At 46.2% G+C, this 14,392-nt stretch overlaps 1 protein-coding gene across 1 annotated transcript in view; it reads right to left on the reverse strand.

Annotated features, from left to right (window-relative positions):
* The window catches only part of LOC125311296 (girdin-like), a 53,725-nt gene that overhangs the window by 18,775 nt on the left and 20,558 nt on the right, over positions 1 to 14,392 (reverse strand). Inside the window, 10 exon segments of the mRNA XM_048269192.1 lie at positions 1,139 to 1,308; positions 2,172 to 2,316; positions 2,752 to 2,858; positions 2,861 to 2,897; positions 3,495 to 3,653; positions 4,352 to 4,433; positions 8,363 to 8,532; positions 9,723 to 9,863; positions 10,327 to 10,410; positions 11,712 to 11,770. Of these exon segments, the coding sequence (XP_048125149.1) occupies positions 1,139 to 1,308; positions 2,172 to 2,316; positions 2,752 to 2,858; positions 2,861 to 2,897; positions 3,495 to 3,653; positions 4,352 to 4,433; positions 8,363 to 8,532; positions 9,723 to 9,863; positions 10,327 to 10,410; positions 11,712 to 11,770 (1,154 nt within the window).

Raw genomic sequence — 14,392 nt, forward strand, 5'->3', positions numbered from 1 at the left:
GAGCCAGTGCAGACATTATGCAGAGCCTGTCTGTGGCCAGACGTAGCATTTCAACGGTTAGCAGGGGGTGGCATTAAAGGGGAGGAGGATAAAAGAGGGAGATCTCACAGCTGTAGCGCAGGCCTGTCATGTGCTGCAGGCTGCTACTGCCTGCTTTCTCTCACCCTCTTCCCTTTTTCTTTCCTTCTCTCTCTCTCCCCTCTGTCCCATCTCTCTCCTCTCCCTCCTTTCTCCTCTCTCTCTCTCTCTCTCTCCCCATCTCTCTCCTTCCTAGCTCCCCCACCCTCTCTCTGATGGAGGCCCAGTGTGACTGGGGTAATTATCACTCTCTTCACTCGCATCCTTCCAAGGAGGAGGAGGAGGAGGAGGAGGAGGAGGAGATGAGAGGGGAGGAGGGGGGCAGTAACAAGGCTGTCTGTATTGTCTTCAATCAAACGCTTTTCACTGCAGCTGTGGGTATCGTTAAAACAGGCTTGGTTTGCCTCACCCCACATACACACACTAAATGACACAACTGGTTACATTTTCAGTGCAGACAGACTGTTTTTGAAGCTAGCTTCCATTTCAAATTTATTTTTTTTCATTTTTTTACAGCTTTCTGAACTTGACGTGCCTGCTATTGTGAGAGAAATTGCGATTTCATGCCTTTTCATTCCAGGCTTAAAGCAAAGGCTTAGGTTTCTGAAAATAGCTCTGGGAGTCACAAGCACTCAAGTCAAGAACGCACGGAAATTATCCTCCAGCTCTGTTTGTCTTCTTCATGAACCCAGGTCTGAATCAAACATCCAACTATTGCGGCTACAGACTTTGCAGTGTAAAAAACGAATGCATGTGTGTATGTATACGTGTATGCACGTGTGTGTACAAGTGTGTGTGTATACATATGTGCGTGTTAGTGAGTATGTGAATGTGTACAGTGTCTGTACAGTGTATTAGTGTACGCATCTCTGTGTGTGTGTGTGTGTGTGTGTGTGTGTGTGTGTGTGTCTGAATGTGTGTGTGTGTGTCTGAATGTGTGTGTGTGTGTGTGTCTGAATGTGTGTGTGTGTGTGAATGTGTGTGTGTGTGTGTCTGTCTGTTGAGCTTTGTCTGGAGCCTCCTACACACACAAAGAGAGGTGTGGGGGCGTCCTGCGTACCCTCTGTGTGAGCCTGTTGACCTCACGGTCAGCCTTGCGGAGGCGTTCGCCGGGCTCGTCTCCCTTCAGCGCCTCCACGGTCTTCAGCAGCTCCTGGTTCTCCTTCTCCAGCTTCAGCAGACGGCTCGACGTCAACTCGTTCACCTCATGGCCCAGAGACTTCTGAGGTACTGTAGGCACGCAACCAAACACACACACACACACACACACACACACACACACACACACACACGATATTCAATGAGTAATCCAATACAACATGACACACACACACTTAATGACTCGGCTAATATTACATGGAAATACCAGAGTGTAGGACATAGGTACTTATACAGTCCATTGTTATTGTTTACCAGAACCTGGTCTCATTACTTTAAAACAAACAGTGGTTTATCCTGCTTTAGGATCAGTTAAACTCATTAGCGTCCCTGTCAAAAGCAGGCTTGGCGCTAATCCAGCTCTCGCAGTCATTAGATATTAATTACAGGAATCAATCATGTGTGACTAAGCATCGGCCGGCCCAATCTGTTGAGTCGGGTTTAAGAGGGCAGGGCTGCCGTACTGTGGGCAGTGGGGTTCTAGGGGCCTGGGGGCCACAGGCTGTTACTGCTGATGCTAATGCTAACGCTAACCCAGAGGTCTTATCCAACGTTTTGCAGGCCAAGGGCCTTGTCGCTGATAAAGACACATTGGAGGTACCCCCTATTCGCCTGCTGCATATACTTTAGAGGTATGTTGCAGGGTATTGATGTTATTGTGATAGATAACATTGTAATGCCTTGTTTTATAATAAATGCTTTGTGTGCTTATCAAACTGGCCCAACATTAATGTATAAAGAGGCCTACAGTGTCAAGTACTTTCTGTAGTTAATGTAATAATTACTGACCCTCTAATATATTTAGAGCACTTTTTTTAACTATCCTCTTCTTTTTTGTAAAAAGGATTTGGTGGCCCCCTGTGTAGCATCTCTGAGGACCCCCGGGGTGCCCAGACCTCCTTTTGAAGAGGTCAGTGCTAGACGTGCGGCGTTACCCTCTGTGAGGTCGGGCGTCTTGGAGAGCTGCTCCAGCTCCCAGCCCAAGTGCAGGGACTCATCCATGCTCTGCTTCTGAGCCATCTCCAGCGTCAGATTCTCCTCCAGCAGCTCCTCGATGCGCTTACGGTCCATGTCCCGCTCCTGGGGTAGAAACAAGTTACAAAAAATAATAAATAAAAAAAATACACAGACAAATCTTCAAACGGTCAGATAAGAAATACAAACAAAATAAACATGCAATAGTATACTCATATAATCATTTCCTTTTTTGGCTACAGTGGTAACAAATAAGAAAAAGGGAGTTGTAATAATAATAATAAAAAACATATGCTAACTATGCTCAACTGTCCACTTTAAAAATGAGGTTCAACGGAGTTTAACCTGTATACACTGCTAACTTTAGCCATCCACCCTCCAGCACCATTCTCCAGACTCAGACTCATAAATGCGTAAACACACACTCGGCCAAGGCATACACACAGAGAGGCTGACGCTGCACACAGAGGAATGTCCACAGCATGTCTCCCTCTCCCCCTCCCACCGCGCTCTCCCTACTGAGCACGCTCAGTTCCTCACCATCTCCATGTCGTGGATCTTGGCCTTGAGCTGCAGGTTCTCCTTCTCCAGCTCGTGCAGCTTGTCCGAGCGCGCTCGGTTGCCCTCCAGCTGGTCCTCCAGCATGCTTTGGTCTCCAGCAGCACCTGGTTGTCCTCCTTCAGCTCCTGAGGGACGACACACACGCAACCGGAGATCATTAGCTATTAGCAATGACCACCGCCATACAGCTGGAGTGACACTTTCAGCAGACATGAGTCACTAGTTCTTGCAATGCAATGGAATGGAATAGAATAGAATAGAATAGGAGTTCTTGCAATAGAATAATATAACATAATATAATAGGTCTTTCTTGTCACAGTTTGAAGAGCAGCGAAATATTCTTATCAGAACTCCAGTCTAAAAAATAATGTACAAAGATAAAAATGTCAGATGATAGGAGGGTCTCAGTGTTCTACACTTCTACATGGAGAAGAATTTTTTAATTAGTGTGAGCGGTTCCCAAAGAAAAGGGAAATCCTTAAAGAAGGAACAAATATTAAAGATTATCTGTGAGTCAAAATGTCATTTCCTCATTAACTAACGTACAGTCTACAAGAGATTTACGATCATACAGAGCCTACAGTTTGTTTTAGCTTTAGACGTGGATTCAGGCTTGGCAAAGTCATCAGTATATAAATGTACAATCTAAACACGCTAATCTCTTTCCCTTGTTAGGAGTGGCCTGTGGCTGTTCTACAATGCACTGGTCACAGGATGTTTACCTCCACCCTGGCTTTGTAGAACTCAATGTCATGTAGTCTCTCCTTGTAGCGGCCAACTTCACTCTCGAGCTTGTCCACTTTAATGGCCTTCTCTCGCAGAGCGTCCAGTTCGTCCCGGTAGGCCCTTGCCGAGCGTGCGTCAGACAGCAGCTGCAGGTTCTAATGGACACACACACACACAATAAGCACATCAGTCATATCACACACACACAATAAGCATATCAGTCATATTACACACACACACAAGCGAACCAACACTAAACACCTTGACACACACACACAAAATATAGTATGGCTTGCATGCCCATAGATACAGGTGTGACTCTCCTTAGAGTGCCACAGAATTTAAATGTTTGAAATCAGTGAGGTCATTGACCACAATGCCCAGTAGTGAAGACCCACTGTGGCCCACTTTGTGTCTGGTGTACTGTACCATGCCATATCGTGCCCATAGTGTTTACAGCAAAGGCTAAAAATACAGGGGCGTGTTTGCTGCCATCTGAGTATGTTAGTCATCATACCTAGAATAGCTCAGCCAGTAATTGGTTAATTGCTTTAACAAGCCGTAGAAAATCAGTCAGATAGGCAATAGTTTGATGTGTTGCATAAGAGCCAGGGCATCAGAGGAGATGAGAGGAGATCCTTTAGAGAGATGTCCTAGAATGCAGGCTGTTTGGGAGATGCGTGTGTCTGATTATGCATGTGTGTGTGTGTGATTGAGAGAGAGAGAGAGAGAGAGAGAGAGAGAGAGAGAGAGAGAGAGAGAGAGAGAGAGAGAGAGAGAGAGAGAGAGAGAGAGAGAGAGAGAGTGTAAGAGAGAGAGAGAGAGAGAGCGCAAGAGAGAGAGTCTGTTTTACCTCCTGCTGAATCCTCTTCAGCTCAGACTCCATGTTCTCCAGTTCCTGTCGGCAGTCTAGCAACTGCTCGCTCTTCTCCTCACTGTAGAACACACACACACACACTTAGCCATTTCCAGACACCGAATAGAAACTTAAAAAGTTGCCTTGGGTAAGAGCTTAAAACTCTAAACTGCAATATTCATGGTTGTCTTCTCAGAGGCTGCATTTAGGTCTGATCTCAGAATCATTTACACGTTGTGGGGCGAGCAAGATTCTGTTTTTAAAAGCTTGTTTAACACAGTCATTTAGCACTACAACATGTAACTACTAATGCAATATTGGTGGCTTCTGTAGTAGCAGAACCCCATCTGAAAAAGGGGCTTTCAATCTTCATTGAATTCTGCAGTTTCAGCAGTTTCACTAGTTTTGCATTAGTTATTATGGATAGTAGAACATGCAGGGAGATATATGGAGAAAACCCCAGCAAAAGAGGAAGGACATTCCATTCCCCCAAACATTCAAAAGTGGGACAGCCAGCACATTTGGAGCAGAGCGAAGACCCACACACACACACACAGCAGCTGTACAGGAGAGATGCAAATCTCACAACGGCTGTGGCTGCCCCTTCTCCAGGCCTAGTTGTCATGCTACCAGCTAACATCTGCAGGAGTGGGCAGAGCCCCATCAAATTCCTGTTGATCCATGTAACGCCACCCCCCCCTCCACACCCCACTGACTCCAACCGACAGCAAATCTGTCCTCTCTGTTTAAATGTTCTCAGTTGAGATGTACGGGCGTCCTCATTCAGTCTCGCCACCAGCAAGCACCTTATTTGACTTTGCAGGCGCTGGTTCTGCAGTGAAACGCCTCTCTCCTGTTTGTTTAGACGAATGTGTGTGTGTGTGTGTGTGTGTGTGTGTGTGTGTGTGTGTGTGTGAGAGAGAGAGAGAGAGCATGAGTGTGTGTAGAGGGGTGCAGGGGGGTGTTGAGGGGGAGCATGTCAGGGCTTGTGGAGCTAGTTAGACACGCGAGGCACGGAAACCTGAGGGAGCGCGAGTGAGAGTCACATGCAGCTGGGAGGGCTGATGCAAATGCTCATCTCCCGTCACTGCTCCACTGAACCTGAAGGCTTGTGTGTGTGTGTCTGACTGTGTCTGTCTGACTGTGTCTGTCTGACTGTGTCTGTCTGACTGTGTCTGTCTGACTGTGTCTGTCTGACTGTGTCTGTCTGACTGTGTCTGTCTGACTGTGTCTGTGGTTTCAACTTGAGGTTATTATCTTGTGAGGCATGTTCATTAGCCTGAGGTACATCTGGTTTGAAACCAGAAGGCAGCGGGCGTTATAGAGCCCGGAATAATAACGATCACTGCTTGCAGCTGTCGTCAGACGACATGTGTGAGCAGAAACATACAAAAATACAAAACACACACACACACACACACACACACACTCTCTTCTTTTCAGCCGGAAAGGCAAAAAGCCCCTCTTCACACCACGGTTTCATCTCAGACAACAAAAGGCTCAATCATCACTCCCCACTTCAGCGGCCTGCTTGCTTTCAGCAGCCTTGGAAAATATCAATAATAATATCCCCACCACAAAGTAGGGGTGCATGGGCGATATCGTCTGCGATAATATCGTGATTGTTGTTTTAACGATGTGCAAATTGACATTATCGAGTATTTAAATTTACTTATGGGGGAAAAACACTCGAAATCACGCATTGAAGACTCATACATTCCCAGGAGGTGTATGCGGGAAAAGCCTATGGGAAAAGCCCCTGGCCACAGCAGAGCAAGTGTCACGTGATCACTAGTGGGTCACAACGTTGTCACACGCACGCTTATGTTTATTTTGTGCAGCAAGAGTATACTTGGGATTTTATGAAGCTACTTCTGTTCAAGTAGCATTGATTAGACAGTCACGTTTTTTCCTACACGGTATTATATGGAGAGAAAACATTAGCCTTTGAGTATTTTAATAGTCAGTTGTAAACAAAGAACTATTCTCGTTTCTATTCTGTAACTTGGAATGCTAGCCTATGATTGCTCTTAAACTAAACATCGAAGGAAATTACTAAGATGTACTCTGTTGGTCTGCTTAGTTTTACAGTGAATCCTATGCAAAGGTTTGAAAGGAACCAGCTTCAGACTTTCTCTTGGGAAACTGTTAAGCCTATTCATCTTCTCTAATGTATCTGGCTAGACCATGTCATTGCCACACACACAAGTGGGGGCAGAATTGGAAATGTGTCATAGAGTGACAATGCATTGGTTGATTTGGTTAAAAAAAGTCACAGGTTAGGTTATTGGTTATTATTGTAATGATGCTATTCATAAAGAATGAGCTGTAAATTAACTCAGACTTTAACAAAAACAATTCTTTAAAGGATATCGACTAATTATCGTTATCGTCAAAATCACAAAAAATAGAGATATTATTTTTTGTCCATATCGCCCACCCCTACCACAAAGACACTGAGCGCATGACAGCCAGTGAGTCGACCAGCTGACCTGCGCTTATGGGGCAGTCAACAGAGCAGCAGACGGAGGTTTCTCCCGCCACCGAGACGACCAGGAGACGACAGACAGACACACACACACACACACACACACACACACACACACACACAGTGGAGTCACATGGACACTACACTGTCTGCAAGAGCAGTCAGTCATCATGAGGCGCAAGCAGAGGCACTCTGGATACATTTTTAATGTGTGAGTGTGTGTGAGTGTTTTTTTTTCCAAAGCAGCAGTTAAAATAGATTGCCCTCTTTTCCAAAACTGCTGCGCGCAAGGGGAAGCAGGAAAGCAAAACAAAAAGAGAAAGAGGGAATCGGAGATGCACTGGAATGCAATCTGGGTTTTGTACTTTTGTACCCAAGAATCAGGCCAGAACTTAGTAAGTAGGTCAAAGACACCAGAGAGAGAGAAAACGATCATGCCCGCCATCAGCTGATTTGGGCCCAATCCCCAAACATCTCATCTAGCGTCCGGTTGGCATCGGGGTCCACCAGTAGCTACATCGGCCAGGCTCCACCAAACACGTCTCCCACACATCACCGCCAAGAGCATCGGTCAGTCTGCAAGCCGACAGCCCGTGTGTCAGCTACCATGACTTTCAAGGAGTTATTGGTATTGACCGGTCAAAATGCCCAGTCCATCAGTCTAGCGCTTCGGGCAGGAACTTTTTTAACTTGTTGTCTGAGAGGAGGACACTCAGCCCATTATGTGAGAGCTGTAGCCGCCATGTGCACTAATAACTTCCAGAGATAAGATGTGCACTCATGCCAGATGAACCTCGGCAACTTCCTGTTCCCATTCTAAAATGGTTCTCATTACGCTGACCACTACCTCTACAGAGCAAATGGAAACAACCCTCGGCGCATTGTCCCTCAAGGTTAATCCACTCCAAAGAGGAAGTTCAATTATTTATTGTCTGCCGCTGAAAGCTCTTTGGGTACTATGCTGGTGATGTACCAACGAGGGTAACACTGGGGATGCTTAAAGGAAACACTGCATTTCCCAAACAATACCCCCCTGATCATGCCGAGGTCTTTGTTTTCCTTTTTATCGCCAGATGCCAGATTTTGCTGTCCTCAGGACAATTACAGTGATTCATGAACGCCGAGGCTAAGGAGGAGCTTGCTCTTACTTGGGTCTTTTAAAAGCTGAGTCATGCTAGGTCACCACTGTGCGCACAGACTATTGTCTTCTACAGTGGCGGCTCTCGTCAGCTTTGCTCATCAGAACCAAACAGAGGCTTCTCAGGACGCGCTTGCCTCACTGCTGGTCTCAGAGGACAGAAACATCCTTCACTTAGTTTAAAAGCAAAGGAGCTGAGCACTTGCACCAAGCGTCAGTATTTCCACATAAAGTGTCCTTCAAGGGGGAAGTACTGGATAGAAAACATAAAATGTCTCTCCCATAAAAACAACCCGACATTAAAAATGACATTTAGATAGACATTCTCGTAACAAGCCAAAGCATCAGCTGAAAAAAACTAGGAGAGGCATCTGGTACTTACAGCTCCTGTCGGATGCGTCGGATCTTTGCTTTAGCATCGGCCAGCTCCACAGAGAGATGCTGTCGGCTCTCGGTGCGACGCATGCTGGGCGAGTCGCCAGGAGACTGAGCATATGGGGCTGGAGGGGAGTATTGCCCACAGTCCCTCTCCTGGGTCAGCTCCACGATGGTCTGGAGGAAACAAGGACATCGCATTTCATACTCAGGGCTGTTCAATGTACTTTACATCATCCAAGAACAAATCAAATTAAAAATAAAAAGGACTAAATGACTCAAATGAAATCACCCTGGTATAACCAGACACACATCCTAATAAACACCAATCGGAGAGCAACTGTCTGGTTATTTGTGCATAGGCTGACATTACATTGCTCTTGACATTGTGCTGTGTTATTACATCTGAAGCTTTTAAATGGAAAAGAAGAGCTTTCAACAAGTAACACTGCCAAAGAGCACAACGCAAAAGCAAACCCTGTAGTAGTGCTTAGTCACTGTTCACAGGTCTCAATGAGACTGACCTTTGACCCCGATCGTGACCCACAGGAGCAGACAAGTGGACTGACACAAACTTCTGACCTCCATCTGCATCCGACTGGCGTTTCTCATGGAGGATGAGAGGTCAGATTAGCCAGCGACGGAGATTAAGAGTGCGGTTCTCCTGATGGAACCAGAGCACCCAGCCAGGCTAGCCAAAACCAGTCCATTAAATGGAACCCACAACTCAGGAAACTCCGTTTGAACTGGGCTAAAGAGCAGCAGTTTTTGTCACGCTACATTGATCTGCTTTTGGGCTGGAATGGGATGGGCTAGTTTTGGGGGGATGCTGCTTGCATACAGTGGTTGGACTGTGAAGCATCAAGCCGGGGTGCTGTTTGAGCCTGTGTTTGTCAGCTATAGTTCCACCCCTCCCCCAGGCCTGCGTGAGCGTGTGTGTGTGTGTGTGTGTGTGTGTGTGTGTGTGTGTGTGTGTGTGAGAGAGAGAGGAGAGTGTATGTGTGTGCATACGGGCGGAAATGGCGTTTTAATGAAGAGCGTCTGGCCCCCAGAGCAACTCTGGAGATCATTATCCCCTTTGTATACGGCACTCTGGGGGTGTAGCCCCTTCCAGGTCAGAGAGACCTTCTCTATGGGAGGCCCACGCTTAAAGGCCCCCCCTCACCTGCACTTCACATACATGTTAATGCTAGCACATAGGCTAGCCGCCACACACTTATCCCACCCCCCCCTCCACCATCACATCACAACTCACAGGCTAAGCCTAGGTGCTAATCGCTAATGCATACAGTAGCTATGGGCTTTTGGGTGTGTGCGGTGGTGAAAGGTCCCTTCCCTCTGTGAGCTCTGTGTAGTGCGTACTGTACCTCCAGCTGGTCGTCGCGCTCGTCCACCAGGCGCTTGAGGTGGAACGCCATGCTCCTGGAAAAGGAGTCCAGGTCCTCGGGGAGAGACTCGCCGCCTTCCAGCCACTGCAGGTCCAGAACGTTCTCCTGGTTGTGGGTGACCTTGAGAGAAGCAGCCAAACACACGTGTGAAAAAACCTGAAAAGCTACAACCAAGCTTCACAGCAGAGTGGGTAGTGTAATCTGAAGCACAACACAAAGGTGGAAATTAGCCTAAGGCTAACATTTATTTAACATGTATTGTACATGATCTCTTACAAATTAAATAAAAAAATAAATAATAATCATTTAAAAAAAAGTGGGCCAGTGAAAATATGGAGGCAGTGGGCTTTGTGATAAAAATGGCTATAGACACTGCAGGGTCTCACAGATGACCTAAAATCCACTCCTGACTCCTGCGAGCTTTCTGAGATGACATATGTTATCAGTATGCTGGAGCGTGAATGGTGGAGAGAGTGTGACAATTTATATCGATTTCAGGTAGAACTGGGTCAAGGAGGGAAAGTGTATAAATAAATGTGAAAAATGTGCTTCAGCTCTCCTGTGTAGACCTTTTGAGTCCTACCTCCTGAATGTGTGAGGCGATGGCTGCTTTTGTGTCAAAGTCCAGAGTCTGGATCCTCTCAATGTATTCCTCTTTTTTCTCACACTGGAAAACAAAAGAGGCAGAGGGAGAGGACAGTCCGGCGGGGAGACTACAGTTTGGAATGTTCACAGGGTCTTCAAGAGGTCAAACAACCAGCTTCCCCAAACAGAAGGGAAGTATGCTGAACCCTGATTGGTTGGCCAACTAACTGAGCTGTTCGCTAAGGAATGCAGGGTATTCTCACTGAGTAACTAAGCGAACGGTTAGAGCGGTTAATTTTTGAAGGGAGCTGGTCTTTCTTTATCGAGAGAAAATAACACTCATCAGTCGAGGAGGGGTTGGGGGGCTGTATGTGTGTGGGCTTGTGTCGATAGAGACAGGAGTGCCACACATACAGTTGAACCCGGAGTTATATGGATACTGTGACAGCGATGTGATATGAGACAGTGATGTGGTATTCCAAGGAGGTTGATCCCCCATCCCTAAGGTCACACGGAAGTGGCAGGAATGGCACTCCAGGGGATGCAGTGGGCTTGAATACACAAATCAGAATCGGAATATGGTTTACCGTAATTTCCTTCCTACCAGCCGAGGTTTACACATTGATTTTGCAGGTGGGCTTTACATGAGAACGCATTCCTTTATTTCATTTTGTTTATAATTAAAGCATCTGATTCTGATTCATTGGGCTATTGGGCAATTGGGCACTGCAGAAAATACATGGCTGCGGTCAATACACTGGCTTTGTTCTTTTATTTCCAATACCACTGTCCTGCAGTTTATACATGATGTGACTAATACATGGGACATTACTGTATTTGTCCAAGTAAGTTAATAGAAAATAAATTTGGTTCTGGCCGATGGTGTCTCTCAGCACAGCACAGCACAGACAATACAATACCATTGTATATAGACAATAAATAAACAATATCCAGACAGTATACAATATCCATACAATGTAGACATTAGCTGTAGCGGTTTCTAGAGTGTCTGCTCCCCTGCTTCAGTAGGGGATACTATAGGATTGGGTCAGAGCATATGAGCACTCCCATGGTGCCCCAAAGCCTGCTGAAGGGCTGACCTCAGGAAGACAATACCACCTGTCACACTGCTGGGGCATTAGGGTGGTCAGTTCCAAACAGTGCCAAACAGTAGAACACAGGAGGCTGTAGATAGTATATAGTCTACAGGATCTAGCCTTTAGAATTGATCTCTTTGCAGGAACACCTTAAAAACACAGTAGTCATTAGACTGGTTACATTTTTTTTTTCAATTTCAAGGGGGTTTTACTAGCATAATTGTATGACACAACAGTGTTGCCAAAGCACAAACAAATCACAAAGGCATTCCATCATGCGACTTACCTGGACCGCACAACCCAGCAACAGCAAGAGCATCTTCTTCATCTCCTCCAGACCTTGCTCTGTAAACACAACAGACCACACAAATCAGCGATCAACCCAGAGCCACCATCCATACCATTAATTAACCTCCTGTCTCATCCTTCTCCAATACATTCAATATCTGGCAAGGAGCTTGACAAAGGTAAACAGTGCTGAAAACAAATTCCTGTTGATAACTCCATGAGGCAGCTGCGCAGGGGGTCTGAAGTGCAAACAAGGCAGAATTCATCTGTGGAGCTGGGACACAAAGGCCTGTTCAAGGCAGGTGGGACCTTTGACACTCGGCCTTGTACATAATGATAAGCTACCTTGCTGACTGACACATGGCTGTTGTTGTACACTGTTGTACAAATGCCGATTTCGTGCCAAACAAAAGACAAAACATGACACTGGCGCACTGCACACAAACCGCCCTTCACAGCACAAAACCTGCTTCTTATAAAATCACCAGGAAGAACAGTCTGAGCCTGAAACAGTGAATAATGAATATCACTCAGCCCCACAGCAACAACAAAAACACATAATGCTATTTTTGTTCAAATACAACCCCCCTTTTTTACTACTCTGTCTGTCTGGTCATACAATAGTAAGCCCTGAAAAGATAAGATAGCCGACTACTACTACTACTACTACCACCACCACTACAACAGCAAATGCTACCATTGCAAGTATGACAAGTATCACAGTGAATTCCATGCAGGATGTGGCTCAGATGACAAGCTGAAAAATCCCAGCTAAACTAACAGGATGTTTTGGCACACATTAAAGCATAAACAACATTCCCCATCAAGAGGGAAAAAAACTAACAGCTGACCTATATTTAACTCTGCCCAGTCTTAGCAGCAGCTAGCACATTCACACACACACGCACACACATCTAAAACAAAAGTTGTTTTAATTGAACTGAATTGAATTGAAAACTGTGCAATACATGCTTAGAGGCGGATATGTAGCCTTTTTGAGCGCAGCTCCAAACGACAGTTCCCCCACTGTGATTTCTAATGATTCCAACTGCTTCAGCCTCATCTACTGTACAGCCTGCTTTTGCTCACCCAGTGATCATGCACTCTCGTGCTCAATGGCATAGCAGCAGGTGTGCTTATGTGTGTAGGGGGATATCGATCACAAACTGCACCGCAAACGCTAGATATTTCATGCTCATTTTACTTCTTTGAGAAAACAAGCTGAGGACAACAATAGCCAACAAAGAGAGCTAAAGCTGAACCTCTAAACAACATCCCATTTTAATAGAACCCATATTTTCCCCCGAGTCTTTGCAGCAAACACCAAAAATATTCAGGCAGAGCACCCGTTTGCCTGAAAATTTGTGTTGCAGGCTTTGCAGGCTTTTACAGGAGCGAGTCCTGATGAATACAGCCTTTATATTTCAGAGGCCGCCAGCCTCCCAAGGAACCACAAGGAGGGAGAGCCTGCGTAGATATTCATGGGGGCAAATCTCCACGAGCACAGAAGATAAGCAAGGCAGCCAGCCGGAATAGCTGCACGGAAGAACGCGGATGAATAATTTAAGAGCTGAGGACGGAAGAAGAGAGGAGGAGGGGAGGAGGAGGAGGAGGAAGGAGGAGGGGAGGAGGAGGAGGAGGAGGAAGAGAGGAGGAGGGGAGGAGGAGAGGAGGAGGAGGGGAGGAGGAGGAGGAGGAGAGGAGAGGAAAGACAGGACCAGGTTTTTTATTTCCTTTTTATCCTTTTCTTTTTCCCTCCCTTCCTAACGGTGATGCAGCAGCTGGCTGCTTGGTGACGGACAGTATCCCCTCTGCCGGCCTGGTGAGGACAGTGCCATGCCATCAACGGCCATCATACTCACTTCCTGTCCTGGCAGGAAGCACACAGGTCGCGGGGTCGGACACCGACTGACCCCTCATGACCGTGCCTCTTCCTGCTCAGCCATTGTGTGAGGGAAGAGGAAGGAGGTGCTGATGAGTGGGGATGAGTCATGACAGAGAACCGGGTGGCTTCCGGTGTGCTCACACCCTTATAGTGGAAGCCCTGCTGTTCCAACATCCAACCTCCACTCACCTCCTCAGACACAAGCTCATCGCTGAGTCACTGAATCATTTCACTGTCATCAGACACAACACACACGGCTGGTGTAACACCACTGACTGCCCCTGTCCTGGGCATGGTCCAGTCTCACTGTGCGTCACCGTTCATCACCGGTAAAACACAATTAAGAAGAACATACCAGTGGAAAGTTCTGGAACCTGAGCTATTTGGTGGAACTACTGCAGAGTTGTAAACAAATCTAATTCAAGACTTGGAACGTGTTCGTTCCATAAGATCCTTGGGGGCAAAATTTAATTTGCTATACAAACCCTGACATTCAGGAACAAGAAACCATGTTGACTCACAATTCACAATGGTTTAACAGCTTTAACTCAGTCTGGTCCATGTTAACAACATTAGCTATCCATCATTTAATAACAGCAAAAACAGCATGAATAAATTAGGCTCTCGCCCAGAAACCCTCCATTGAAAGGTACAGCCTGTGATTTGTCTATTCCTGTACACTTTTTGTCTATTCCTGTCCACTTTTTGTCAATTTCAGTGAATAGCTATTATTTCAGTGAATAGCTCCTCGAGGTCCTCTAGCTGTTTGTACAGTGTAATTGTAGGAACACTGG

This window comes from Alosa alosa, chromosome 18 (assembly GCF_017589495.1).
Source record: "Alosa alosa isolate M-15738 ecotype Scorff River chromosome 18, AALO_Geno_1.1, whole genome shotgun sequence".
Taxonomy (NCBI): Eukaryota; Metazoa; Chordata; class Actinopteri; order Clupeiformes; family Clupeidae; genus Alosa; species Alosa alosa.